The 27,184-nt window shown below is 56.3% G+C and overlaps 2 protein-coding genes across 5 annotated transcripts; both read left to right on the top strand.

Annotated features, from left to right (window-relative positions):
* LIN28A (lin-28 homolog A) lies at window positions 1-12,125 on the top strand. Its single transcript, XM_035345551.1, has 4 exons — window positions 1-121; window positions 728-906; window positions 10,175-10,359; window positions 11,388-12,125. Exons 1-4 carry the CDS (start codon window positions 91-93, stop codon window positions 11,599-11,601), a joined length of 609 nt encoding a protein of 202 aa, XP_035201442.1. The 5' UTR covers window positions 1-90; the 3' UTR covers window positions 11,602-12,125.
* A 3,160-nt stretch (window positions 12,126-15,285) lies between these two features.
* On the top strand, window positions 15,286-27,038 carry DHDDS (dehydrodolichyl diphosphate synthase subunit). Of its 4 annotated transcripts, XM_035345550.1 has the most exons (10): window positions 15,286-15,387; window positions 16,675-16,753; window positions 17,658-17,774; window positions 18,239-18,381; window positions 19,233-19,349; window positions 19,533-19,634; window positions 20,267-20,381; window positions 22,040-22,147; window positions 25,857-25,921; window positions 26,994-27,038. In XM_035345550.1, the coding sequence occupies exons 2-10, from the start codon at window positions 16,691-16,693 to the stop codon at window positions 27,007-27,009; spliced, it is 846 nt and encodes a 281-aa protein (XP_035201441.1). In that variant the 5' UTR covers window positions 15,286-15,387; window positions 16,675-16,690; the 3' UTR covers window positions 27,010-27,038. The 4 variants fall into 4 exon arrangements, with proteins under 4 accessions (XP_035201441.1, XP_035201437.1, XP_035201439.1 ...); XM_035345546.1 differs by lacking the exons at window positions 25,857-25,921; window positions 26,994-27,038 and adding an exon at window positions 24,096-25,699 and having other exon boundaries at window positions 15,290-15,387; XM_035345548.1 differs by lacking the exons at window positions 25,857-25,921; window positions 26,994-27,038 and adding an exon at window positions 24,096-25,699 and having other exon boundaries at window positions 15,311-15,387; window positions 16,670-16,753.
* The last annotated feature ends 146 nt before the right edge of the window (window positions 27,039-27,184 follow it).

Genomic DNA, 27,184 nt, shown 5'->3' with positions numbered 1-27,184 from the left:
CTCAAAGCTGGCCGAGGAGGAGGAGGAGGAGGAGGAGGGAGGAGGAGGCGGTAACAGCCACAACTCGGAATTTGCAAGCCGGGTGTCGGGATGGGGTCTGTTTCCAACCAGCAGTTTGCAGGTTACGTTATATTATTGTCGCAGCCCTTCCTCGCCTCCGCGATTATTAATAACGGCGACAGAGCCCGGCCCGGGGGGGGGGGGGGGGGGGGCTCAGCTGGGAGCAGGGGTGCAGCGGGACGGATGCTGCCAGCGGGGTAAAATACTTTCCCCGGCGCGGCTGGGGGGCGAGTTGGTGTTTCGGGGGAGTTTTTCCTGGTTTTGCTTGGTTTTGGTTTATTTTATTTTATTTTTTCGTTTTGGCTTTTTTTATTATTATTTTTTTCCTTGTTTTGTTTTTTAACCATTTTCGAGAGGGGGCCGGATCTCGGGCTCCCACCCCGCACGCCGCCCGGGGTCACGCCGGCAGCAGCTCCCTTTGCTTCCTCCGGCACCCGGCGCGGTCCCGCACACACGTGGAGGCTGAGCTGATCCCTGCGGTTGGGGAAAGGAGTTGTATATATTTTATTATTATTATTATTATTATTATTTATTTTATTTGCCTTTTCCAGCCGACTTGGGGCTCCTGCTGCTCCTTCCCTGGGCGGCTGCGGGGCCTGGGCGGCGCTGGGGGCACCCAGCTCTCCCCCAGCCCCAGCTCAGGTGCTCGGCGTGGGTCTCTCCCCAGGTGCGAAACCCGGTGAGGAGACCACCGGAGACTCGCCCAAGGCCGACAACGAGCCCCAGCCTCTGCACGGCTCCGGCATCTGCAAGTGGTTCAACGTCCGCATGGGCTTCGGCTTCCTCTCCATGACCGCCAAGGGCGGCGCGACGCTGGACTCGCCCGTCGACGTCTTCGTGCACCAGGTACGTGGCGGCGAGCCCGGCCCCTGGGATGGGGAGCAAAAGGGGGTGCAGCCCCAGCAGCCCGCCGGGGGGATGCTGTGCGGGATTGGGGCCCCCCCGTGCTGCCCGAAAAGGGATCTCATCGCTCTCCCTGATATTAGGATGGTGTCCCAGGGGGGTCGGGGTGCCCCCGGGCTCGTTTCCCCGGGGAGAGGAGGGCAGCGAAGGGCAGGCACAGCCCGCGCCCGCCGCAGCCCCCGGCCCTCTCCAGGGACCGGCCCCGTAAGCTGATCCTGGAGCGATTTCATTTTCTCATCATGGTTCACTGGGGAGCTCGTTGGAGCTCGGAGAGAGGCCGGGGCCGGGGGAGCAGGTGCCCGCCGGCTTCAAAAGGGGGTGCACGGGAGGTGCTGGGGCAGGGCTGCTGCTCACCCCGTGGATGGAAAGGGGAAGGAGCTGCCTTTCCCCCGGGTCTGGGGTCCTGGGACCCCTGAGCCAGGCAGGGATGCAGGATGGGGCTCTCCCCAGCTCATCCTTGGGGGGGTGGGGGAATTATCTCTGGGGGCTCCCAGGACGCTGTCCCTGGGAACCGGAGAACCAAACCCGGCCGCAGTGCGGTGACCCGCGCTCGGTCCCTGTCCTGCGTTCTGGGGGACAAAAGTCCTGCCCGAAGCGTGCCCCGCTCCCTGGCAGCGGGCTGGGGCTGTGCTTGGTCCGGCTGGGGCTGGCACAAAGGCGTGTAGGGGCACATCCACGGCCCTGCGGATCCTGTGGGATCCTGTATGGATCCTGTAGGGCAGCGGCGGTCTCGTGTCCGGATTTAACCCGCGCACCTTGCCGAGCGGGGAAGCCCCGCGCGTATCCTGTTGGTGATCCTGCACCGAGGGAAATCGCAATCTGGGGGCTGCGGCTGCTCCAAGCTGCCTCGCTGGAGGGGGACGGATCCGCCGTGTGTGGGGGGACCCGGGGTAGGGGCTGGGGAAACGGGCTTGGAGCTGGTGCCTGAATCGGGGCCATGGGGCAACGCCGGGAGGGAGTTATGGGGCTCAGCACCTGCGTGCTTGGAAACGGGGCTGGGTGCTGAGCGTGCCCCGCTGCCCCTGCGCCGGGGTCCCCGCTCCGATGGGGAAAACAGCAGCCAGCGGGGCTGGGAAGCAGCGTGAGCGTAAGGAACGTGGTGTCTTGGGAGCAAACTCGCGTGTTTTTGCGCGTACGGCCGGGAGCAGGATGGGGATGGAGGCGGCGCGGTGGTGCTGTGAACACCAGCTGGATCTGGGGAGCCCCTGGAAGAGCCAGCTCCGGTGACCGGTGCTCACAACGGGCATGAATCCCATAAAAGCGGGGTCCATCCTGTGCTCTGCTGGGCAGCCTAGGTGCGGGGCTGAGCTCCGGGGCTGTGCCTCACCCCGGCAGGGCTCATCCTGGGTTTTGGGGTCCCCACAGGACTCCCGGCCCTGCCCAGGCAAGCAGAGGAACAAGGGAGAACCAAATCCCTCTTCCTTCGGCAGCAGCATGCTGAAGCTGCCTTTGTAGGAACCAATTCCCAGAAAAAACAACCGGATTTGGGGGCGAGGGCTCCAAAATCAGCGGGGAAAAGCCGAGCCCCGGCTGCTACCCAGGGGCAGCAAATGGGCCTTTGCATGTCAATGCGGTGCAGCGGGACCGCGCGGGTGGGGGCGAGCCTCCCTCCGCTCTCCCCGGGTTTTATTGCCCCCAGACAGTCTGGTTTCCTGATTGCTCTCACTCTCGTTCCCGCAGGAAAGGAGAATTAGCCGGGTGGCTCTGCCGGAGCATCCCGGGGAGAGGGGCCACCGCCCGGCGTCCCGTTTGCTGGGGGTTTGGCGCATTCGGGAAACGCGGCGAGCAGCGGGGACGGGGTGACTTGGGGTAGGGGAGAGGCAGGGCATTGCCTGAGGACGGTGCGTGGGTCCCACCCGGGATGCTCGTGGCACCGTGGGCTCTGCATCCCGCGGGACCGAGGCGGGTTGGGGCTGGCGTAGCGCCCTGAGCATCCTCCGGTTCCCACCCCGCTCGCTCTCGGCACAAGGTCGCTGATCCCACGCAGCGAAGCCGCGGGGTCGCCCCGACCCCTCCTTGGCACCCGGGGAGAGGGACCAGAGGTGGCTCTGCGCCCCGGGGAGGGGGTCAGGCCCCCAGGGGCAAAAGGCAGACCCTGGCCGCAGCGGGGGACGCTCAGGGTGCTGTGCCCGGCGCGGTGCGAGGTGCCCCAAAGCAGCCGCCGGGGTTTAGCACCCAGAGCCCCCCCCTGCTCCCCGATAACCCGCTCCTTCCCCTCTTCATTTACATATGTGAATGATGACCCACAGGAAGTAATTGTGGGAGAAAGAAGGGAATTGGCCTCTTTAGATCTATTAAATCACTTTATTACAGGAACCAGGTCTGAATGGCCCTTCTCGGCAGGGAGCGCGTCTCCATCTCTCTCCCCCTTTATCTGATCACAAAGAGATTAAAATCTCTGCAGGACAGGAGACTAACAGGGCTCCTCCAGGGCTGCCTTTCCCTCTCATTGTGAGCTAAAAATGAGGCATTTGGGTTAAAATGCCTCCCCTGGACACTGGAGATGGATTCATTTGGGGGTTGTGGGGAGATGAAGCCCGGAGGAGCGGTGCGGGTCTTCCTGGGGATGCTGAGGGCTGAGCAGTGCCTGTGACGGGCTGGGGGTCCCCAGGTGGCAGAAATCCAGCTGGTGCTGGTGAAGACCCCAAATCTGCAATGATTCTCCCCAGGGATGTGTGGTCCTGGGCTCAGGCTGCTGCTCTGGGCATCGCTTAGGGGAGAGCCGGGCTGCCGGAGAAGGCAAACCTGGGAAAAAGGAGAAGGGAAAATGTGTGTGCCCCTTTCCCACGTCCCCAAGGCTCAATGCCTGCCGGCCGGAGCAGCAGAGCGAGCACAACCCATCCCCAAAACTGGCTCCGTAGCCCTGGCAGAGAGAGGGGGGGATGGTGCTGCCCGTCCCATGGGGACCTCGCTGCTCCCGGAGCAGCCCCGCAGCAGCCTCGCGCCGTCCCTGCATCCCGGCTCCGTGTCTCAGAGCGTTCCTCCAACTCAACAGCTCCAAATCCTCGCTGAAAGCGGCGGTATTGGGGCTTTTTGCTCCACGATTTTTGGCAGGGGGGGGCGGCGGGCGGCGGCGGGCCCCCGGGGGGGGGGGGAAGGCTGCGGGGCTTCGCTCTCTGGCATCTCGGTGCCATGGTCCCGCGTGTCCGTGGGGGGACACGGCCGGGACGCGTCCCTCCTGCCCTGCGTGCACGGGGCCAGCCGGCTGCGAACCAGCACGGAGAGGGGGCTCCTGGCCCCGGGAGGGGGGGGGGGCAGAGGGGTTCTGGCCCCACACGGGTGCACAGGGGATGTGTTGGAGGGGGACGAGGGCTGGTGCCGTGTCCCCAAGCATGGCAGGGAGGTGACATGATGAGAAATTTTAACAAAAGCACATGCTTTGAGGCAGCTCCATCCCTGAGCGAGCGCAGAGGTGGGGGGCGCACGGGGCACTTCTCCCTCGGGAGCGGGGTCCTGCTGCGCGCGCCTAAGTCAGCGCGTGGGAGCGGCGATGCCCGTGGGGTTGGTATTAAAAATCTCATTTTTTTTCCACTCGGGTGCGTGGTGCTCCCGCCTCCGCGTGGGGCTGGGGTCACCCCGGCCGTGGGTGGGCGTCCCGGGGTGCCGGCGTGGGTGGCTGCGGGAGCAGGGGTGGGGGGGATTTACCGCGTCCCCTCGGGAAGGGCTCCCCGGGGGGCAGCAATGCACTTTGGCCTCTCCGCTTTCAGGGGGGAGGGGAGAGCGATGGCTTTATTTAATTAATTGTAATTTTCATCTATCTCTATATATGTTTTTAAAATAACCGCTGGATAAAATCGCGGCGCGCCGCGTCCTGGGAACGGGAATTCCTGGGAACGCGGTGCCCGATGGCGAGCGGTGAAAGAGAGCGGCTTTATTCCTGCCCTGAAACTCCCTCAAGTTGCACACAAAAAAAAGCCTCCTGTCTCTGTCTAAAGATTAACTGATGGCTGCAGGCACATCCCTTCCCCCATCCCCAGCTCTCTCGAGCCCCCAGGGTGACGGGCAGGGAGAGAAAACACCCTTAAATGGTCTCCGAGATAAAGTGGCCCAAATGAATGGGATTTCTCCCATTCTCTAAGGCTCTGGCGCAGAGCTGGGGAGGGTCAGGATGGAGCCGGGGTCTCCGCCAGCCCCTTCTCCTCCTGCTCCCAGCTCTGGCCTTTCCTTTTTCCCCATTTATTTGCTCCTAAAAATAACCAGGACGAAGCTGACCCCGCCGAAGGAAGGGGTGCTGCCGCTCCTGGACGTGTCCCTGCTTTAATATGGGAGTATGAAATTAAGATGCAGCAGCTGATCCTAATTAGCTGGTGCTGGCCCCCTCGCAGCACCAGGTGCCTGCCTGGGATGGGAGCGAGGGTTTGGCGACCTGGGGGCAGGTAAAAACCCAACGGAGAGAGCTGAGGAGGGATTTAGGGCAGGCAGCTGATGTCTTAGACCCTCAGTGGGTCCTTCCTCCGCCCTCAGATTAATCTAGGGTTTAATTTTGCTTGCTTAACGGTGGAAAATCGAGGGAATGCGTGGTTATTTTGGCAGGAACGTGGCTTTATTTTGGTTTTACTTGAATTAGGGAAAAAACAAAATCTTTAAGGGATTTTCCCCGGATTGCAGGAGGGAGAGCCTGGAAAATCCCCAGGGGGGTTTTGGTGAAACCCCCTGGGCTCCCTGCGGTGGGGTCCTGCAGGCGTCTCCCTCTGCGCCGCCGCCTCCTGCCAGGCTGAGCGTCTGCCCCGATGTTTGCCCCAAGGGCTGAGCGGCAGGAGATGGATGATTCCTGCTCTGATTCCTGCGCGTGAGCCCCAAAACAGCCTCAGCACAGTCCCCGGTGCTCGCTCCGTCCGGCAGCGCTGCGAAACGGCAACTGGGGGAGAGGGGAGGGCTTTGCTCGGGGGACGGATCCTGCCTGGGCACGGGCTGTGGATGTGCTCCACGTTCCCTGGTGCCCCGCTGGCAGAGCCCAGCCCAGAACGTGCCCAAAACTGCTCCCGGGCTGGGCTGAGGCTGCCCCATTGGGACCGATGGAGCTGTTTGTGCCGGCTGGGCAGGAATCACTGCTGTGGCCGCCCAAACTGGGCAAGTGGTAGCCCAAACTGGGCGAGCGGGAGCCCTCCGTGTGCCTGGGGTGGGAGCGAGGAAGGGGCTGCCCTGCATGGGGGGTGGGGGCTGCGCCAAACCCAACCCTAAAACAGGGGCACCGGGGGCAGCGGGGCGGGCGCAGCCCCCACGGGGTGCAGCCTGTAGGGTTTGGAGCCCCCGCCGCGGGATCCGAGCTTCGTACGCTGGATACCGGGAGGCCTTTCCTGATGGAGAGGGGAGAAACTGAGACAGGGGCTGCCCGAAACACCGCAGCCAGCTCTGAGCACATCCCAGCCGTCCCCTGGCACCGCTCAGTGCCGCGCTCGCGGTCCCGGAGCCGCTTTTAAGGCAGCGTCCCGACCCGGCTTGTTTTCCCAGAGATTTGAGTCGAAAGCGCGGCGATTCCCCCCGCGCAGATAAGGGCGAGGTGCAGCGGCCGCGCCGCCCGAGGCCCCTCCGGACACAAAGATGGTTTGATTGAGTGGCCGGGGCCGGCTGGAATAAACGTCCCCTTGTGTCGCGCTGGGGCGGCCGCGGGGACAATGGTGACCCCGGGGCCGGCCGAGCCCCTCCAGCGCCCAGCGGGGTTGGGGGCAGAAAGCGGGGCCGCTGCCGCTGTTTGGGGAGCAGAGGCTGGGTTTGGGGTGCTCCAGCCCCAAGGGGAAGCGGCGCTAAGGCTGGGGCTGCCCTGGGGGGGTTGTGGGATGGGAGGAAGAGGAGGGAGGAAGGTGCCCACGTGCAGGTGGGGAGGGGAAATGGGTGAAGTTGGGGATGTGCTGGGGCGGTGGGCAGCGCTCGGCCGCTCACGTGCTGGGTCTTTGTCTGTGGTAAACGATGGTGGAGACACTGGGGTGTGGGACGGGTGGAAAAGGGGCGAAGGGCCCGTGGTGGGGGCTGTGGGGCCGCTCGGCACCACGGGGAGCTGGGCCGGGCAGTGCCGGCGCCGCTGCTGCTCCTCGTCCCACCCGTTAACTCTGGGCCCTAATGATGACAAGTGAGATCCCTGTGGGATATGCTTTAAAAACACAGTTTTATTGTCAATGCTTTGTGATCGAGAGCACGGGGTCGTTGTACACCCCCTGCACCAAAACCACCTCCCCGAGACCAAGCCGTGGGGCGCAGGACCCCGGGCACGGGGCCGGCGCACGGGGGCACGGCGGAGCTCGGCGGGGGCAGCCGCAGCGCGGCACCGGGGCTTCCAGCCCCCATGGCCAGCGAAGGGGGTCAGTGGGGCCGCGTCCATGCCGGCCACCCTTCCTCCCCCCGCCGTGGCCTGGAACTCCTGGAATTTGGCCGGCGTGAGCTCGGCCGCCGCCGGCCCTTTGTTCTCGCTGGCCGGCCCCGGTGGCTCCCACCCAAGCCCTCCCCTGCGCTCCCCCTCGCCAGCATCCCCGGCTCGCTCCGAGCCCCCCCCTTCCTCTCTTTATTTTTTTGGGGTGGGGGGGGTGTGTGTGTGCGCGGAGGCCTGGGAAGGCTCCCGCTTTGTGTGTGGTGTGGGCCGGGGGCTCTGGGCCCCTTCCTTTCAGATGCAGGAGGTATGCAGCTAATTCAATGGGCTGCAGTTTGATTACCTATCTGATAACAGAGGAATGCCAGCAATGTGTGTGTTTTGGGAAGGGGGCAGGGGGATGCGCAGGGACCACCAGCCACTCGCAGCTCACTTCAAAAGGCCGCGGCGGGGGGAGAGCTGGGGCGCCCCCGGCCGCTGCCCCCCTTCTTCCCCGGGGAGAGGGCGTTTCCTTTGGCCTTTTGGCGGAGGGGGCCGGGGGCCGAGGAGGCGGTTGTCATCCTCGCCCGCTGCTGGAAAATAAATCGCTTCCCCGTCGTGTTGCGGCAGCTTCTGCCCCGGCCCTCCTCGTCCTCTTTGGTCCTGCCAAAAACGGGGGCGATGGCAGGGCCTGGGGTGGGTGCCCGTAGCGGGAGGGGGGAGGAGCGGGACCCCGGCACCCAAAGGTGCAGCAGCCCCCAGGGAATGGTGCCAGGGTCCCCCCCACGCTGGGGCAAAGCCGTGTCCCAGAGCACGGGGCCGAGCGCCCGCGAGTTTTCATCGCCGGCCGTGTAAACACAGCTGGGCTGGCCGCGGCTGTAAACACCCCGCGGGAGGCTCCCTCGTGTCCCCCGGCCTCTGGCAGTGCCACCAAGCGAAGCTCGTCCCCTCCTCGCCCCCGACAGCAGCCGCTGTGGCCGACCCCGAGGTGCCGGGGCTGAGCCAGGCACCTCCTGCGCTTCGCTGGTGGCTGCAGAAGTTGTGGAGCTGGTGCTGGGGAGGTGCTCAGCATCCTCCCGGTGATGTGGGGCACCGGGGGGGGCCGGGCTGGGGCTGGGGAGAGGTGTGGGGGGTGCTGAGCATGGCAGGGTGTTCACCGATGGTGATGGGATGGCCTGGAGCAGCGCTGTGCGGGCACAGCTCGTCCCGGTGTGTTCTCAGCAGGGACCCCGTAGGTTAAATTCTGGCTGTTTTGGCAGCGGAAGGAAGCGGAGGTTTCTGGTGATCTGTTCCAGGGCGGTCTGGCTCACCCCAGCCCCGTGGGCTCTGTCCCAGCCAGAGGCAGGCTCCAGGACGTGGCGGTAGGGACCAGTGTGGCTAAAACCCCCCAAGAGATTTGGGGAAGGAAGGGGGGGAAAGAAGGAGCAGCTTCCCAAGCCCTGCTGCACTTTCACTTGCACGTGCCCACAGATGCACGCGCATCCTCAACGATCCCACTGAGAAAATTCACCCTTAAACCCCAACGGCTCCATCTCCTCGCTCTCCTGCGGGGTGTCCCCACGCGGGTCCCGGGCAGATTTGAAGGGTGAGGAGGAGGAGGGAAGAGGGAAGGCGGCGGGGCTGTACGGGCAGCGTGCCCGCGGAGGATCCCTGCGGGAAGCACGGGCGGCCGCGGCCACGTGACGGCGACTCGGCAGCCCATGAATGGGAGATGCTCCATTCATAAAAGCAGGGTCCCCGCTTCATGCAGCCGCGCAGGCGTCGGGCTCCGCCAGGAATCCCGGCTCAGGGAGGCTGGAGCTGCTCCTCCCTCCGCTCAGCAAATCCCCCTTAACTCTTTGCTCCCGCTCGTTAAGCCTCCGCTAACGAAGCCGAGCCAAACCTGCGCTGGAACGGCCGCCCGGGATGCGGGTGGGCAGGAGGTGCTGGGCGCATCGCCCGTCCCAGCTCCCCGTGAAGGTGTCCTGAAATGGACGGGGCTCGGGGAAAGCGGGGAGGATTTTTCCATCCCCTCGCAGCCTGCATCTCTCCGAACTTTGTTTTCATGGCATCAATCAGTGCGGTGACCCCCAGGGCCGGGAGATGCCCCCCCCACCACCCCGGCGGTGCTGAGCCAGGGCCAAATGGCTGCTTAATTGCTGGGGGCGTTTAAAGGGCTGGAGCCACAGGGAGCTACAGCATTTAGGGTTACCCTCCAGCGTGGCAGCTTTTTAAGGATGCTCAGGCAAAAGCAGCGCAGAGCTAGGGGTGAGCCAAGGCCAGGGGAGACTCGAGTTTTTGGTAGCAGCCTTGGCATGTCACGTTGGGCAACTGCAGCCTTTGGGCCCCGGAGAAAAGCTCCTCATTGTTCTGGGAAGCGGAGCAGGGAGGGACTAGCAGATGCCGCCCCGAGGGCCCCATCCTCTGCGGTGCAGCCACGGTTTAGGGCAAAACCTCCCAGACTTGCTGCGGGCACGCGTGCGGGGGGCTCAGGCCGTGTCCCCCTGGTTCTGCCTCTCCATGGGGAGGCGAGAAGGGCTGCACGTGCAGAGCCTCGAGGTCCTTTTGTCTTTTCAAAACAGTTTTGCATCTCTGCGCGAGCATCCCCGGCCCGTGGCATCGGGAGCTCGCAGTGGGCAGTGCAGGATGGGGGGACAAGGGGGCTGCAGCACGGACAGCCAGCGTTTTAGAGCACACCCCACTGAAATTAGGGTCAGAGCCGGCTCCTCTGGGCCTATTTTGTTGATCAGGGAGCCCACCTTGGCTGCGTGCCTCAGCTCCGCATCAACAAACGGGTGAAGGTGCACGGTCGAGCTCGGTCCCTGGTGTCTGCACCCTTTGGTGACAGGCACAGGGGACGTCAGCAGCCCTGGTGCCGCGGGATGGGGCTTGGGGTGTGCTGGGGATGGGGGCGCCTTGGTTTGGTGCTGATCCCTGTCTTCTGCCCCCCAGAGCAAGCTCCACATGGAGGGCTTCCGCAGCCTGAAGGAGGGCGAAGCTGTCGAATTCACCTTCAAGAAGTCATCCAAAGGTTTGGAGTCCATCCGGGTGACCGGCCCGGGGGGCGTCTTCTGCATCGGCAGCGAGAGGAGACCCAAGGGCAAGAGCCTCCAGAAACGCAGATCGAAAGGAGACCGGTAAGGGGCGGCCGGGGCCTGATCCGGGGCCGCTTCGGAGCCCTGCGGGTGCCAGGAGGTGCCTGGGGCTGGGCTCCAGCAGGGGCTACGTGCTCAGCGTCCCCCTCATGTCCCTGCGGTCCCCAGGAGGCTGCCCCATGCATGGGTGTGAGCCGGGCCGGGGCAGCCCCATCCTGCCTGCTTTGGGCAGGCGAGCGGAGCCGGGGGGCAGCAGGGCACAGGGTGGGCAGCGGCCCTTCCTCTGGGAAAGCGGCTTCCTCCTGCGCTTAATGAGCGGCAGATGCAGCTTGGTGGGGAAAGGGCAGAGAAGCCGAAGCGAGAGGGCAGAGGTCGGGGACACCCCGGGCTGATGCTCCCCTTGTGAGCGGGAGCCGCAGCCAGCCGAGCTGGGCAAGGGGTAATTTTCCCTAAGAGAAACCCTTCCTTGGGGGAAGGAAATGGCCGGACGTCCTGGCAGCGTCTCGACGGTGAGGCTCGAGGCCCCGGGGCGAGGTCCAGCGATGCTGCCCTCTTCCCCAGCTGTTTGCCTGAAGTTTGGGTTCTCCAATCGGTTGGGAAGGAACTGGGGAGGAGAAGCGAAGAGCAAACGGACGTGGCCATCCTAGAATGATGCAGGGTGAGAAACGGGCACAAGGCAGCTCCTGTACCTGTGTTGTTCCAGCATGACTGGGTCCACCAGCCACGCGACTGCCTGTCCGTGCCGCGCCAAGAGCCGGTGGCTTGCACCATGCAGGCTGCAGTAACCCAAAATGCAGGATCTGTAGACACAGGATCCATAACCGCGGTCGTGCCGGAGGGGCGCAAGCCCCCCATGTCCCTGTTTTTGTCCCCATGCGCTTCTTTTTGGCACGTGGGTTTGCTGCCATCTCCTGGGTACCAGCAGCACCACTGGGCCAGCTCCAAACCCGATGGGGGAGTGTGGTGGTTTTACAGGGAGCAAAGCCGGGGCCACCACCATCACCGCCCTCGGCGGCAGCGACCCCTCTCCTTTTGTTTCTCCTCCTCGAATCTCTCTCCTCCCCTCGCAGATGCTACAACTGCGGCGGGCTGGACCACCACGCCAAAGAGTGCAAGCTCCCGCCGCAGCCCAAGAAATGCCACTTCTGCCAGAGCATCAGCCACATGGTCGCCAACTGCCCGGCGAAAGCGCAGCAGTCCCCCAGCTCTCAGGGAAAGCCTGCCTACTTCCGAGAGGAGGAGGACATGCACAGCTCGCCCCTGCTCCCCGAAACCCGGGAATGATGGCAGGCGGCGGCGGGGGCTAACACCGGCACGGAGAGGCTTTGGCAAGGCAACGGGCGGCCACGGGGGCCGGGTGGAGGGAGCGGGGAGGGGAGACGGCAGCACCTTTTCCTCCCCCGAAGCCCGCTTTTAAATTGGGATGGCTCCAAAAATAGCGGGGGGAGCATTCAGCGCGCCTCTCGCAGGTAAAAAGGAACACGCTTGATTCGTCTTTATTCTCCACGAAGCCGGGCAGTGGCGTCTCTGGGAGGAGGAGCAGAGAGGCAGCATCTCAGGGAGGCTCTCGCGGCTCCCTGCTCCCCTGCCCCGTGCCCGGAGGAGGGAGGGACGAGGGCGGCAGAGCTGGGGGACACCCACGGGCCGGCCCCGCGGCTCCCCCAGCTCCTCGCTCGCAGGTCTCCCCGCTTCCGAAACACGGAGCTGGGCAGTAGGAAGGCTGCGAGGGCTGGAAGTGCTTAAGCCGGCTGCCGGGGTTTTGCTGGTGGTGTTTCCCTCGGGGAAACGCAACCCAGCCGGGGCTCCCGCACGTCAGCGCGCGGCTCGGAGGAGACACCGCCGAGCCTGGCTCTTCCACGTGGATCAAACCCACGCAGGACAAACGCCGCTGCTCCTCCTGCCCGTGCCGTGTGCCAGAAACCAATGGCCCCTGGGCTAAGCCTGCCCGGGGGGGAGAGGGAAAAAGGGACCAGGGTGTCAGCGGCTGCCGTCGTCCCTCCCCGCCGCCCCCCAGCCTTGCCTTTATTTATTGGCCCCGGTGACAATAAATTTTATTCTCCCGGGGCCGGCCGCCCCGTCCGTGCCGAAGCCAACGCCAAGTGAAAGCTGCACTAGGATGTGCGTGGATGACGTATCCTTGGGTTTGTTTGTCGTCTTTGTTTTTTTTTTTAATATAAATATTCTTTTTTTTTAATTTTTTTTTTTTTTTATATTTTAATCTTTAAAAAAAGGAAAAAGAAAAAAAAAAAAAGAGAGAGAGAGAGAGAAAGGACCTAATTCCTGCAACTTATTCTCAGGTATTCGAGCAATCTCAGGGATAAAATGCCTCTGTAGCCCAGTGCTGGACAGAGAGGAGGGTTTTTTCGAACAGCACAAAGATGTGACCAAGTTTGCATTGGAAGCGTAGATCTACCTCACTGGATGTTCGCTAGGTGGACTCAACGTGTTGTTGAGCTTTTTGGTTGTGTTTTTTTTTTGGTATGTTTGGGTTTTGTTTTCTTTTTAACTGTATTTTAATAGTCTCTTTCCCTTCCCTGCTGGACTGAGGAGGAATTTGGGTCTGTCAATCTGTGCGCAGGGATGGAGAAGCCAGGCAGTGCAGGGGCAGGGAGCAGCTGCTAGAGCCCGTGTTGGCTCCCCGACTCCAGATTTTCTCCCAGCCTGGTGGCTTTTAAGGACTGTCCTCCATTTCCCTCTCCTGTTTACATTCCCCTCCCTGCCATCCCGATGGGAACGCTCCTGTCTGCCCCGAGCTGGACTCCCCCTCGTCACCCGCAGGCTGGGACGTCACACAGGCTCCCAGCAGGCTGGTGCCGTGGGGCTGGGGACCAGAAAGCCAGGACGGGGGTCCCAGGGCAATGTGGTGAGAGCTGAGAGCAGCTGGGGGGGTGCTGAGAGACCGAGCGTTGTCCTGAATCCCTGCCCTCGCTCGTCCTCAAGCTGGGACCTGCTGGGACAAGGGACCTGGTGCCAAGGTCTGGCAAGGGAGGAGCAACCGCTCCGTCTGCTCCCTTCCTGGCTTCCCCAAAATGTTGGCTCACGATGGCTGGGGGAAGCTCTGGATCCCTGTTTTCGGGCCATTGACACTCCAAAACCCCAGGGCTGGCCGGAGCCTTTCCAGCGAGGGCGTCTTGCCGTGACGGCATCTCAGGATGCGTGCACGGCTCCTGCTGTTCTTTAGGTAGCGATAGGTTTAGATGTGGAGCAGGGCTGGACCAGGTAGAGAGCGTCTCCTCCAACCTCGCCAGCAGGAATCACCACGGGGACTTGCCAAGGCATTCCCTCCGAAGCTTTGCTCAGCCCCAAATCCTCCCCCTGCTCCGAGGCTTGCGGGGATGGAGAGCGGCTCCTGGCTGAGCCTGCCCTGCTCCAGTAGTTCCTATGGTGAGGTGGTGGTCTCTTCTTGGGAGGGTGGGGGAAGGACCTCGAGTTCTCGGCTAGCGATGGGACCTAGACAAACCCACTTCAGGGAAACCGCTTTTGTCTGAACGGGGTAAATGCAATAGAGCGCACCAGGCTGCGCGTCTAGCCCTGGGCTTCGGTCCCGCTGCATGGGCTGCTGGCCTTCCCGTGGCACCTTGGTTGTGCCGGGGAAACGGCTGCCCCCAGGTCTTGTATCTGTCTTGAAGAATCGTGTAGGACCTTTCCCCCTCGCCCCCCAGTTTAATGGTTTGGTGGTTTTTCTGCTAGATGCCTAGTATGTGTAAATATCTCTGTAAATCTTTCCACTTTCTCTCAGTATTCTTGATTATTGTTTACAGAAGTAACAAGAAAAAAAAAAAAAAAAAAGAAAAAAGGAAAAAAAAAAAATAGCCAAAGCATCTAATAGGTTTTGGACCAGGGAGACGGGATCTTCTCTGTGTACTCTGCCTTGCCACTCTGTGTGGGGATTTGACTTCTGTAGCCATCCCTGTCCTAGGCTAAAGCAAATAGCGAACGGCTTAGAGAATCACTCAGGTTTTCCCCAGGGCCAGTATGGCCCCGGGATCCCAGAAAACAGGGATTTTTAACTCTAGAGGGAAGCCACGCTGGAGAAGATGGGATCGATTTGCATCTTCTTGTTGCGTTTGCTGTTGTGGTTCTTCCCGTGTCTTGACAATAATTAAAGAAATTGCTGCATCATCACCCACCCTGCCCATGCTCGGCTCGCGGGCGCTGGGCACTATGCATTACGGGACAGTGAATCGCGGGCGGATGAGGCTGCACGCTCAGGGTCCTGCTCTAACGGGGCATTTTGAATGTATTGGGGAAAAAAAAAAACACGTCCTTCACGAGGCGGTGTCGGTGCCTCCCCCGGTGTAAAAGCCTCGAGTCACAAGATTGTCTGCCAGGAGACGGAAGAATGTAACTCCATGTTTACTGCTAGCAACCAAAGCTTGTTTGTGTCAAACTCTTTGAATTTTTATGAAGTGGGTGGGGGGGAAGGAGGGAGGGAACGAACGGGGAAGGCTGCGTGCGGCTCGCCCCGGCCGCGCTTTCCAAAGAGGTTTCCTGCTGGAGCCGCTGCAGGGTTGTTCCCCCCTCCTTTCGTGTTGTGTTTTTTAATTTTTGTACCATCTATGTAAAATGTGTTTTTCTGGAAAAAAAAAAAAAAAGTAATAAATAAATAAAAGACCACGGGCAATGGCTGCTGGTGACGTGCTGCGTGCGGTTCCTCCTTCCTCACCGAGGGGCTGTGGGGCTGAGGTTCTCGGCCCAAAAACGGGCTGGGAGAGGGGGGGCACCGGGCTCTGGGGGGGAAAAACGAACCCCAAGGAGCCCTACGCACCCCAGGGCCGGCCTGAAGCCACCCCACGACCCCCCTGCCCCTGTCCCACTGCCCCATGGCCGCCCCCCTCCCCTCATGGCCGCCCCCCTCCCCTCATGGCCGCCCCCCTCCCCTCATGGCCGCCCCCATCATGGCCGCCTCCCCTCCCTCCTCCTCCTTCCCCCCCCCCCGAGTACCGCGCGCATGCGCGCGAGCCCCCCTCTCTCCGCGCACGCGTTTCCCGCCCCTGGGCGCGGGCGGGTGACGTAAGCGGAAGGGCGCGGCCCCCTCCTGAGGAGGCTGCGGCGGCGCCGCCGGGCGAGGTAACGGGGAGAGGCCCGGCGGTAACGGGGGGGGGGGGGGGCCGGGGGGGGCCCGGGGGGGAAAGGGGGGGCAAAAAGGGGACCGGGGGGAATGAGGAGACCCTTCAGGCCCGGGGGAGCCGCCTCTTGGGGTTCCTGCCGCCTCCTTCCCGTTGCCGTCCCCTCAGGAGGCCGGGCCTCGCTTGGCGCTGGGGGTCTCCCCTCACGGCGGGGGTGGGCCCGGGGCCTCCCGGCCTTGCTTTGAGGCCGCGTGGGTGAGCTCCGAGGCCGTGTGGGTGAGTTCTTGGCGTCCCCCCCCGTGCTCCTCGCTCGTGGGCAGGCGGCTTCTCGGTGGGGAGCGCTTCTGGAGGTGACCGCGTGCGGTTTTAATGACAGAAGATTGATTTTCGTTAGCGGGCACTGGTGGGGGAGGAGGAGGAGGACGTGCTTTTAGCCCGGGTTGTCCCAAGGGAGGGCAGGGAGCTCTAGAAGAGCCCGAGGTGCGGCCTTTCCTCGCCTGAATGCTTTGCGGCTGCGTCTCTGGCTGCGAGCCTCTTCCTGAGGGCACAGGTGGAGAAGGCGCGCACAGAAAACGTGCGGTGGGTGCGATTTGAGGCTGCTCCTGCTCCTCGCTGGGGGACAGGTGGGTGGATCTGGGCTGTGACCCTGCAGCGCTCCTCAGAACCACTGTGCCCACCTCTCTCAGGGCTGCAAGCTCAGAGAAATGAAGGCAAATTTGGAAGTTCTGCAGGCTGTTGTGTTTCGTTAGCTTAAACCAGATACTAGTGTTTGATACACGGGTGAGGTGGTAAAAACAAACAAACAAAACAATGCTTTTAGAGCTCTTGAGGCTGAAGTTCTTTATTTGTGAGGGAGAAGAAATCTCAGTGGCGACAGAGCAGGGTGGCTGGTGATTCATTTCAAGGGTTTCCAGCACAAAAGCACCGCAGGTCAGTTTGGGATCGCAGCTCCATGCCGAGCCTGGTGGTAGCCCGGTGTGATGTGAGTGCTCGTTACTGTGGGTGTGTACAAACTCACCAGGTATTTCTGCAAGAAGAAGCAGGAGGGGTTTTTCCTGCAGCAAACCAGTAGAGCATCAAGTCTGTTGGCATACAGCTGGAAAATTCCAGAGCTCGTTTCTGAGCTGTTCACTTCCCCCATTGTTTGCTTGTCCAAGCACTCATGCAGGTGACAAAAAGGTCTCCAAAACAGCTCCAAGGCGATCACTTGCAGTGTTGCTTTGAGCTCAGATGGACTCTTCTGTACCTCTAACCCTTGTATTTTCATCTTCCCCCTGAAAAAGAACAGGAGCCCCTGGTAAGACATGTCGTGGATCAGAGAAGGCGAGCTGACCATCATAGAGAGATTCTGTGCCAACATAATTAAGGTAAGGCGTGAACTTCGGTTACCTCCAGTAGCCAGCAATTAGCGGGCTCACCGTGGTTCAAAGCGGAGCTATCTCTGTGACCGATCTGCTGTAGGAAGATAGCGTTGCTAGCAAGGGTACGTATTAATGCTGGCACTGGATGTACATCCCTAAGCAGCATTCGGGGATGGAAAATTACTTAAGCTTAGTCTTGCAAATGAGCAGGGCCGTAGGCAGTGCTTGCCAATAATGAGCTTACGCTCCCAGGCTTCCACGTTCTGTGCCCTCGCTGATGAAGGCAGGGCATGGGAGGAGGAAGAGCAGTGAGATGGTGAGTTGTGATCTAAGAAATGAAGCTGAGTTTCTGCTGGCTGGAATAACAACCCAGCAGTTCCAGGGAAATTCTGTCCTGGCTCAGCAGAGTCCAGGAACTTGTGCTGCTGCCCTTTTTTCAAAGGGTCTCTCTGCAGGCCTGCTGAGGTCAATGAAAGGGAGAAGGTCTCATGACTTCGTTTGTCCTCTCCTAAGTTAATTGTGTCTGTGAAAATGCCCCTGAAATCTGAAATAAAAACACTTGTAACCACAGCACCAGGAAGCTCTGCTCACCTTCCCCTGTGGCTGCAGAGAGGTGGTTGTGGCAGTTCTCTTCTGCCTCCCAAGTGCTACAGTTCTCTGTCGTGAAACAGAAATGGGGAGGGCAAAGTTACTGCTAGGTTTAGGCAGTCGTCCATACTGAGATGTTTTAGAGGGAGACTAAGCTGGGATTACCAAAGAGGTGATTAGCATCTTAATCTTCCAGCTCCAGGCTTTAAGCTGTGAGAAACCCACTGCATTCCTAGCAATATGGGGCGCTACCAGGAATGGCGGGACTGTGCTCCGTGATGCAAGCTGTCAGCTCTCTGGTCTGTTTTGTTTGTCCTTCTAGGCAGGTCCAATGCCCAAGCATGTTGCCTTCATCATGGATGGCAATCGCCGTTATGCCCAGAAGTGTCACGTGGAGAGGCAGCAGGGGCACTCACAAGGCTTTGATAAGCTGGCACAGGTGGGAAGGATGTTTGCTGCCTCTGGCTTGTGTTGAAAGTCTGGGATGTGTTCATCAGCTGGCTTTGTTTGCTGCTTTACTGATGTGTTCTGTCCCTTTTCTTCTCTGATGAGTCAGGCCTTGTGCTTGCAGCTGATGTTACTCGTCTGGGGGCCTGGCTTTGGCTCGCTCTCTTACTGTTGTCTTGCAGAGTCATTCTGATCTCCTAATTTTTCCTGTTTTACACTCAGCTAAAGTATCTGCCTTGCACATTTGAAGCTTAATTCTGTGATGCAGGTTGAATTTCTTTGAAAAGGCAAGGTAGGAATTGTCAGCTCTTGGTGGTTGTTTCTCTTGATCCAGTCTTAGCACAGTGGGAACCGACAGGAAGGTTCTAGCAGCTGAGGATATGGGTCTTGCTGAGCTGTCTTATTACCTTAGTCTGCTTATCTGACTTGTGTTTTTAATTATGTTTTGTCTTGCAGACGCTGCGGTGGTGTTTAAACCTGGGTATTCGGGAGGTGACTGTTTATGCCTTTAGCATCGAGAACTTCAAACGCTCCAAGGAGGAGGTGGACGGACTAATGGATCTGGCAAGACAGAAATTTAGCCGCCTGCTGGAGGAACAGTAAGAACCCTCTCACGTCTGTTTCCTACAGGGTGGAACAAAAGCAGATCATCATCATTAAGAGAAACCTCTCGACTTGAGGCTTCCACATGTGGGCACGTAGTGTGTTAGGTCACTTTTTGGAGCTGGAGAACTAGTTCACATCGTGCGTGTTGATGGAACTAGTACAGACTTGAGCGAGCAGGGAGGGACGTTGCAGCGCGCTGTTGCACAGTAACTCGGTGGTGTTTGTTTCCCCATGCCTGACAGATGAGGAAAGTGCCGTGTGGAAAGGAGTTTATCTGATTGAAGTAAATTGGTAGGGCAGTGAGAGGGCGCAACTGGACGTAAGGGAGGGAGAGGACTCCCTGGTGCCCAGTGCTTCAGTTGTGCACTGGGAGTCCTGATTTCTCGAGTTCTGAGCGCTGCAGTACACCATGATTCAAAGAGGCTGTTTCCCTGTTTTCCAGCCAGTGTGACCTCTCCATCAGCGACAGGCCAGGAATAGTTGTGCTGTTCTGTGGGTGATCCTCAGTAATTCTGCTTTCTGTATTTTTGATTAGTTAGTTGCCTGGAGTCTGTGGTTGTGTTTTAATTTCCACACATGTGGATCTTCATAACTTCAGGTAGGCATGCCTGATCTGTGATTTTACCTAGTGATTACCTAGCCCTTTGGTTATGTCTGTACCTGAGGTACCCGCATGGGGAACGATCGTTTTCCCTGTAGGGAATGCTTTGGGATGAACAAATCTAAGCTAGTTCTGAACACCTGACACATCTGGCCGTTATGCTTTTTCTCTAATTCTTAGTTTTGCAAAGCAAATAGAGGCTGCTCAGTTTTCTGCAGTCCTCACTCTTGTTGTTGGGTACAGGGAGAACCTGAAGAAGCACGGTGTGTGTATCCGTGTCCTCGGAGACCTGCCACTTCTGCCCTTGGATATTCAGGAACTGATTGCCCAAGCCGTGCTGGCAACCAGGAACTACAACAAGTAAGTGATGTGTGGAGCAAAGTAGCTGGTACGTCGTGCTCTCCTCTTCTACTTGAAGGCTGAGTATTTGTCAGACATGATACCTTTCTTTGTCCTACAGGCACACAGAACTGTTGTACGTAGACTATTTGTCACCTGCTGGCCCTTTACTTTTAGGTTTTCATGACTTTCTTCTCTTTTCAGGTGCTTTCTAAACGTCTGTTTTGCATACACATCAAGGCATGAAATCAGCAATGCTGTCAGGGAGATGGCGTGGGGGGTAGAGCAAGGACTACTTGAACCCAGGTAACTTGTTTTTGTGTGTGATGCTTCACAGATTAAGATTGTCCGTTTTGCTTCCTGTGCTTAATCAATAACCTCCCAGAAACCAGGTGGCTTTTAAATAGATCTTATTAAACCGGCCTGACTGGAGCAAATGACAAAGTTACTATGCAATGTTTGTTTTCTGTTATTTCGATTACCGTGGTGATAGACACACAGCCACGACAGAATAAAAGGTCTGTGTCTGAAGTTAAAGTGTGAAGGCAGACTTCATGCCACAGTGCTGGGCTGCTCAGTTGGCAGATTTCTCTGTGAGGTCAAACAACAAATGAATCACTAATGCTAAACTGTTCCTCTACCCTAGAGAAGATGAAGTAGTTAGCTCTTTGCTCCAGATGGAAGTCTCCATAGTCTGTTTCTACGTCTGTCTCATCTTCTAAAGAGCATCGGGGGATGCTCTGGGGGCTGAAAGAGCATTTGGAGTAGCCTGTGGAGTAGATAGCAGTGTCTGTCAGCAAGTTGATGGCTGGCTGTGGGTCAGTTCCAGCCACCCAATTTTAACCTGCAGTCCTGAGTTTATAAAGTAATTCTGATGTAGCAGTGACACCTCCATCGGCTCAGGAAAGTGATTTTAATGGGCTGCATCTGTCTTCTAGTGATGTGTCTGAATCGTTGCTTGATAAGTGTCTGTACACCAGCAACTCCCCTGACCCAGACCTCCTGATTCGAACCTCCGGAGAGGTCCGGTTAAGTGATTTCTTGCTCTGGCAGGTAAAGTTTTTGTTTTTTCCATAAAATATTCCATCTTTGCATCAGAGAGTGTTCTGACTTGGGGCGTAATGATGATGAAGGCTCTTAAACTCTCTCTGCCAGTGTTTCCTGGGATGAGGAAATCCCAGGAAGGATTTCTAGAACCTCGGGAGTGGCATTTGTCACACATCAGCAGCTGTAGGTACTGAAGATGTAACCTTATAATGTATGTGACTTTTTACCGTTTCAGAAGTTTATTCGACTTTGGTAATGAAACAAGACACATTCAGGATAGGTTCTAAGGACAGCACGGTCAAATCAGCATGACTGGGCTGCTAAGCTAAAATGTAGAAACTTCTTACCACGTAAAGTTCATGAATTTGTAGTGTTCAAAGCTGCTTCCATTTCTCTCCCTCCTGTGGTAAGCAATTTTTGAATGGTTTGTAATCCAGACTTTGTGGGAGAACACTTGAGTCGAGCTGCTTTACTTAGTTACATTTTACGTGTGCAGTCTGGAGCCAAAAAACAATTGCCTTTAAGCAACCACATCAAATGTTCCTATTCTAACTTAATTGGCACGTTTGCAGAAGCTGTCTGGCCTGAGCTGCGATTGCCTACCAAGGCACCCCTCCCTTCTGCCGTGTTCTTGGGCACATGTTCACCCTGAATGTGTCAGTACTGCAAAGTAACATTTCCCTTGCTCCTCTTGCTGGTAGTCCTGGCAGAGATGCGTTGAAAACTGAGCTTATATGTAAGTGGTGAGGCGTTACTGAGCCAGCCGATGCTCTGTGACTCTGCCTGGTGCGGTGCCCCTCTCCTGTGCCATGGTTCATGGCAGAAGCAGCAGAGGAGAATGTGCTCTTGTGCTCCTCCCCTGCCAGCTCGCAGACCAAAGTGTTAGAACACATTTCCCTTCAGTAGCAATTGTGTGAGTCCTGACGGCCCCATAGTAGGAGGAAATTGGGCTATTCACAGTGATTCTGTGGTATCAAAGAAAATGTCCTTACAGTGGTTTTGCATAGTATTGACTCTGAGACTTTTCCTTTAGCGTTAAAATTTTGAGTCATGCGGAGTCCCTTTAAGTGTTAGATTTTGTAATAATGGCCACAAGAACACATTTACCTGAAACATTGAGGGACTTAGTGGCAAAAAAAAGCTTTCAAGTTAAAACCTAGCATCGTTCAGCTCTAGGATATCTGGCATACCACAACTCTTAAATTGATTAAGCAGTTTAAATGCCACAAGTGGGCAGTGAGGGATATCACAAGATGTCATTTGATGAATGGCTTAAATGTCACGTCTTGATCCTCAGTTCATATGTTATTCCCTTAACACAGCCTTTGATAGTCCAGTGTTGCTATTTTAGTTTTATTGTACATCTGTGGTGCTTAAGCTATTAAAAATACCTCTAAAGACCAATGTAGCATTAGAGTATTCTGCTGGTGGTTTTACAGGAATGGGTGACTGGTGTCCTAGGATTACAAACTAATTAGACTGTGCAGTGTGCGATTTCAAACTATCCTGGCTGGTATTTGTTTCATTTTAAGTAGAATCTGATAACACAGGCTAGGTGAAATCTTTATGTCAAAATCAGCATAGCTTGACCAACTGAGCTGTATCTTGGTGACTTTTTTCTCCTTGCTAGCTGATTAAACTGTTGGTAATCTTGTCTTCTGCAGACATCCCATTCATGCCTGGTGTTTCAGTCAGTGTTGTGGCCAGAATATTCCTTTTGGAACTTGTGTGAGGCTATCCTTCGGTTCCAGATGAACTACAGTGCTTTACAGGTAAGGGAGCCTTAGGGAGATGGAAAGCTCATCAGTCATCTGCACAGCAGCAATGTGCTGGAGATCAGGTGAGAGTGTGCAGAGTGGAAACAGGGATCATTCATTTAGTGTGTTTAGTTAAGACCTTGTGTCAGTAGCAGCAGCCACTGCCAGATGTGTTGTGTCCCCTGTACCTGTGTGGCTTGTTACAACATGTTAGCGTGGGTACAGACTCCTGTGCCTTCAGGAATAACTAAAGTATCTGAAGTCACCTCTGTCTCCATTGCTTATTGCCCCTCCACGAGCTGGAAGTGCGTCCCCACTTGCCCTCTGGCAGGACAGAACAAGTACACACTCCTCATGTGCTACAGGGCAAAATCAGGGAGTTCAACTCAAGCCACTTAATCAGTGGCTTCGGTGAAAACTGCTGAGTTCACTTGGGAGCAAGTGTGGGGAATTGGTAAGGGAGGACTTCTCACTCAAAGTAACTGCTGATTCCTAGGAGGTGGGTTTTTTGCATTTGAAATAAGTAATCTTGAAAGCCCAAAGCTAGAGCTTTTGAAACAGGTTACGTTGGTGGAGGGGATGTTTGCCAGTTAGGAACAGATGGGGTTAGAGGCTTGACTTGCTGAGAAGCCAGAGCAGGTTACAGCAGCTGTGTCTACTTAGGGAGGGTGCTGCTGTGTTCAGGGTGCTGGAGGCAGCTACAATATGGATAGGCAGCTGGATGGAAGGTTTGACAAGGTACAGAAAACACATGAGGTGGAGGCATTTGATAAAGGTATCCTCCTCCTGTTTAATGGCAGTCCTCATTTTCCAGTTTGCCTGCTGCTCAGGGGAGTTCCTCACCCCTTAGTCCTTAGGTCAGCTATAACCTGCTGTTGGTACGTGGTAGCCAGCAGGTGCTGGCAGAATCTCACTTTGTCCAGAGGTGGAAGTCTTATTCTGAGCAAGCTGATGATCTTTTCGCTTCTAATAAATGGAGCTACGGCAGTGGACTGTTACCAGTTCAATGGGCTTTTTCTAGCTAGGGATGTTTCTATGCTCATTCCCAGCACAACAACAGTTTACAGCGCCAGAGCAGAGACTGACACGGACACAGTGAAAGGGTGGTGAAGAGTTTCTCAGGTTCTCATTAGAGTAATTATTACTACTTCCTCATTTGAAAGGCCACTACTCCCCCGTAGCATGTGCATGTCAGGTCATGTCATAGTGACTGCTCTCAAAATGAAAAGTTAATACACCTGCATGCAGGCGTGGGTTTTGGTTGTTTCTTTGTGTGTGATATGGGTTGTAGGGTAGGATATCTGCAACAAGAAGAAATTCAAGTGATGTTCTGCAAAAATACTTCAAATAGTTGAAGGATAGGCAAGGATAGCTACTGCCTTTACCTTTCCCCTGCCCATCCTGCTGTGTATTGAGCCGGTAATTTATTAGATTGCAGACATTTGGGAATGTTGAGCACACTCTTGCTTTTTTGCTCAAGCTGATTAGCTATTAGCTCAATACCTGATCATCAGCTCGAAGGATTGCTGCATAGATCATTGTTCCGAATCCCCTAAAACCTTTCAGCTGCTGCATGAATAGGATCAAAGATTCAGTGATGACATTGGCAAGCTTATGTGCACATCTGTGGTTTCAAAGTGCTCTTGCACACCGTTCCTCTCTGATTCAGGTATCTGAGGGTTTCTCCACAATCTGTCATGACCTTTATCTATTTTAACTGTGAGTTAATGCTTTGAGCAGGCTCGCATCTTGGGGTCCTGAAGGATATCCCTATATGTTCTCTAACCGATCAAGCAGGCTGCCTTGAAGTAGGGGAGGCACACAGAGCCACTCTTCATTTCCCCTACGGATTGATTGCCAAGCAGAGGCTGTTTCTTCCATAACCTATGCTGCCTTGCATCTGCACCACAGATGAGCTGAAAGGCCTGGTAAAGTGCTAACGCTCTGCTGCTTTTCACTCTAGAAGGCCAGAGACTCCTACATGGAGGAAAGGAAGCAACAACAGATGGAAAGGGATCAGGCTTATGTGACAAAGAAGCTGCAGCAGGAGGGTTTTGCATCCCATGGAGACTCTCAGCGTCGACGGACACTGTTGCAGAAATGCACCGCCATGCGGGAGGAGAGAATCCAGGGCTTCCTACAGGCACTAGAGCACAAGAGAGCGGACTTCTTTGAAAGATTGTGTACAGTGTCTGCATGACCTAAGTGCTGGGTGGTACTTGGGAAGACAGTTTTTAATCATGTTAGAGAGAATATCTGCTGTCCAGAGGAATTCACTTGGTGTGGTTCTGCCGTGGGGGTGCAGGGCTGCTACTGGACTTACATCCCCACTGGCACTGTCCGAGGGCAGGGACAGAGTACTGTGAACCTTCCTAGTTCTGTGAATGCTGCTGAGGAAAGTAATGCCGTCCTTCTGTCTTGCCTCCCTGCCCCTGATGACAGAGGGAGAATACACGCACCCCGCTGTATCTCCGCTGCTTGGTACTTCAAAGGCCTGGTGGTTTTGTGACAAGTTAACTAAAATGAGCCCAGCATTCTGTTAGGCTCCTCGTGAATTGGCCCAGGCAATCAATTTCAGTCACGTTAAATCAGCCTGGGCTTGAATTCTTTCTGTGACTTTGCAGTAGCAAATCTTCCAGTGAGATTTCCTCTGCTGTCCCATCCAATTTCCCTTCTGAAGAGAGAGGATTATTCCTGGTGTATAAGGGAGCCCCGTGCCAAGCACTGGCAGAGAGATTTCCCACTGCCTACTTCAGGCATCTTGCCTTTTCCTCACCTTATTATGCTGGTTTTGATTTATCTGCTCTTGGCTTCCAAAGAGCTAAAGCAAGGTGTTGTCAGCCTTGCCATGAAGGAAAAAGGATACTCCAGAGCTCCATCGGGTTCTGCTATCCCTTTTCAGTAGAGTTGGGGGGGAAACCCAAATGCTGGCTTCCAAACCCAGCTGGAACAGACTGACTCTGCTGAGGGAAAGAGGGGGGAAGGGTCCAAAGAGGCAAAGAAAAGCAATTGTTTGGGAATTAACCTCATGGCTTAAAAAGGAAAAGAAGTTAGCTTAAACCAGGGGATGGATGCAGTATGCCAAATTCCTCTGAGAGCTCTAGAGCTATGACTTAACATCCACCATCCACTTCTGGGGAATGAGGATGGGTTCAGGAACGCAGGAGCCAAACCCAGCCTCTGACCCCAGCCAAAATGATGCACAAGTTCTATATAACTAATTTAAATGGGAGTGGCCAGAGCAGCTGTGGAGTGTTACTTCTCAATTCTCTATTAGCAGGGAGATGGACTAGATAATTACCAAGATTGTCTCCTAATTTCTCCTGGTTCCGTCCCCACAATCAAAATAACAGGAAATGTCTTGCTTTTGTTACTGATGCACGTACAGGTGCAGCAGTATCAGCTATTGCTGTTTTTAAAGTTGTTTTTTTTTTACCTCCAGGTGAAAATGAGAAAATGCAAATTTAAAAGACTTAAGTGCTGCAAACTCAGCATTTTGAATGTGATTGTGAAGAGGGTAACTACATTGTCAAACCGCGAATAAAGCATATTCATACCAAACTATTTTTTAAAAAAAGTGAACACTTAAAACTTCCTAGAGCTTCATATTCTTAGGTGTAATGAAGTTGACATCCAGGTCTAGTATATCGCTTAACATGTGACAGGCTCTTCATCTGGTTCCTGTTAGACTGGAAAAAATTTGAAGGCTGTGTTCTCTTTACAGTTGTGTGAGCAAGTTGCTGGTGTCCCAAGGCCTGAATGGAGCTCTGTGCACATCCACCCTCTTGTGTAAGTAAGCAAACAGTAGCATGGATGAAGGGGGCCAAGATGAAGGGAGCTGTCAGCTTCAACTTCTGCTGTATTTTATTTTGTCTGTCTGCATGTTTTGGCAAGTTCTCTGTGGAAATATTTCCTATTCTCCATGAGATGAGTGAGCACTCTCCAGTCTGCTTTGCCAGGCAGATATAGGGAGACTGGTTCTACCCAAGTGTGTGTTTTTGCCTTTAAAAAACAAGTTTTCAGTTGTTCTGATGCTATGGCTGACCAGAGCTGCAGAGGTGGCTTTCCAAAAAGGAGTTTAACTGTTGCAGGTGTGGTAACTGAAGGCTAGCAGTTACAAAAGGTTTGCAGGGAAAGTTGAAATCCCTTTCTAAAAGCCTTTGCTGTTGGGGGGCGGGGGGGAGGGAAGAAGGTGTCAGTTCATCAAGCAGTGGAAAAAGGCTTGTTACCTCTGGGTTTTATTCCCCCTGCATCAGTTATTCTAGTGAAATACAAACTTTCCCTGTAAACCTGGCTTCCTTCGAGGTCGGGCGTAAGTTACAAAGGCAAGCTGAGTTTTGAGGAGCGCAGCTTTCCAGTCAATCCTTAAATGACAGTTGTGGAATGAGCTACAGGCTGCTTGCAGTGAGAGTTCAGCTTCCTAATTCGTGTTTATGTGGTGAGGGTGTTGGTAAATCAGCACAGCCGGGGAAGTGTGCTCTTCTTGCGTCTGAGGTCTGGAAAAAGCCTGGGAGCTTACCTGGTGGGGAAGGGGAAGCGCACTTGTTAAGCCGCTCTTCTGGATGAGATTCAATTAAAGGTGAGAAGCTGGGGCAGGAGTGAGGGGAATATTTTGAAATTGGGTTTGTAGCAAACACTTGGAGCCTGTGCCCAGCTGTGAGGAAGGGCTGGGGGGGGAGCCCAGCTTTGTGGATCCCTCTGTGCAAGTAGCGGGCACTAACTTCCACCACCTGTGCGAAGTGCTCTTGGGGAAATTTCCTGCTATTTCGATTTTGTGTTTGTTTTTTGCTTTATTGTCTCCCTTCCTTTGGCTTTGGCCACAACTCTCCCCTCTCCCCCCCTTTTTTTTCTGTTTTCACAGGAAAGAAGTGTGCTAACGCCCATTTTCCAGCCGGGCAGTGGGGTGGCGGCGGCAGAGGAAGAGGAAGAAGAGGAGGAAGAGGGTGAGGAGGAGGAAGAGGAGGAGGATGAGGGGGATGAAGACGAAGAGGAGGCGGCCGCGGGTGCCCGCGGAGGTGCTGAAGAACAGCTCCCCTCACCTGCACACGGAGC

The sequence above is a fragment of the Oxyura jamaicensis genome, chromosome 23, assembly GCF_011077185.1.
Source record: "Oxyura jamaicensis isolate SHBP4307 breed ruddy duck chromosome 23, BPBGC_Ojam_1.0, whole genome shotgun sequence".
Lineage (NCBI taxonomy): Eukaryota > Metazoa > Chordata > Aves > Anseriformes > Anatidae > Oxyura > Oxyura jamaicensis.
Note: the sequence above shows the minus strand (reverse complement) of the source record. Positions and strands in the feature narration are given on the sequence as shown.

What these genes read in the sequence shown, in the direction of transcription:
- LIN28A (XM_035345551.1), top strand. Translation starts at nt 91, where the DNA reads ATGGGGTCTGTTTCCAACCAGCAGTTTGCAG. An exon ending in TTCCAACCAGCAGTTTGCAG is followed by an intron (nt 122 to 727) that starts GTTACGTTATAT and finishes GTCTCTCCCCAG; the next exon opens with GTGCGAAACCCGGTGAGGAG. An exon ending in CGCAGATCGAAAGGAGACCG is followed by an intron (nt 10,360 to 11,387) that starts GTAAGGGGCGGC and finishes CTCCCCTCGCAG; the next exon opens with ATGCTACAACTGCGGCGGGC.
- DHDDS (XM_035345546.1), top strand. Translation starts at nt 16,691, where the DNA reads ATGTCGTGGATCAGAGAAGGCGAGCTGACCATCATAGAGAGATTCTGT. An exon ending in GCTTTGATAAGCTGGCACAG is followed by an intron (nt 17,775 to 18,238) that starts GTGGGAAGGATG and finishes TTTGTCTTGCAG; the next exon opens with ACGCTGCGGTGGTGTTTAAA. An exon ending in AGCCGCCTGCTGGAGGAACA is followed by an intron (nt 18,382 to 19,232) that starts GTAAGAACCCTC and finishes TGTTGGGTACAG; the next exon opens with GGAGAACCTGAAGAAGCACG.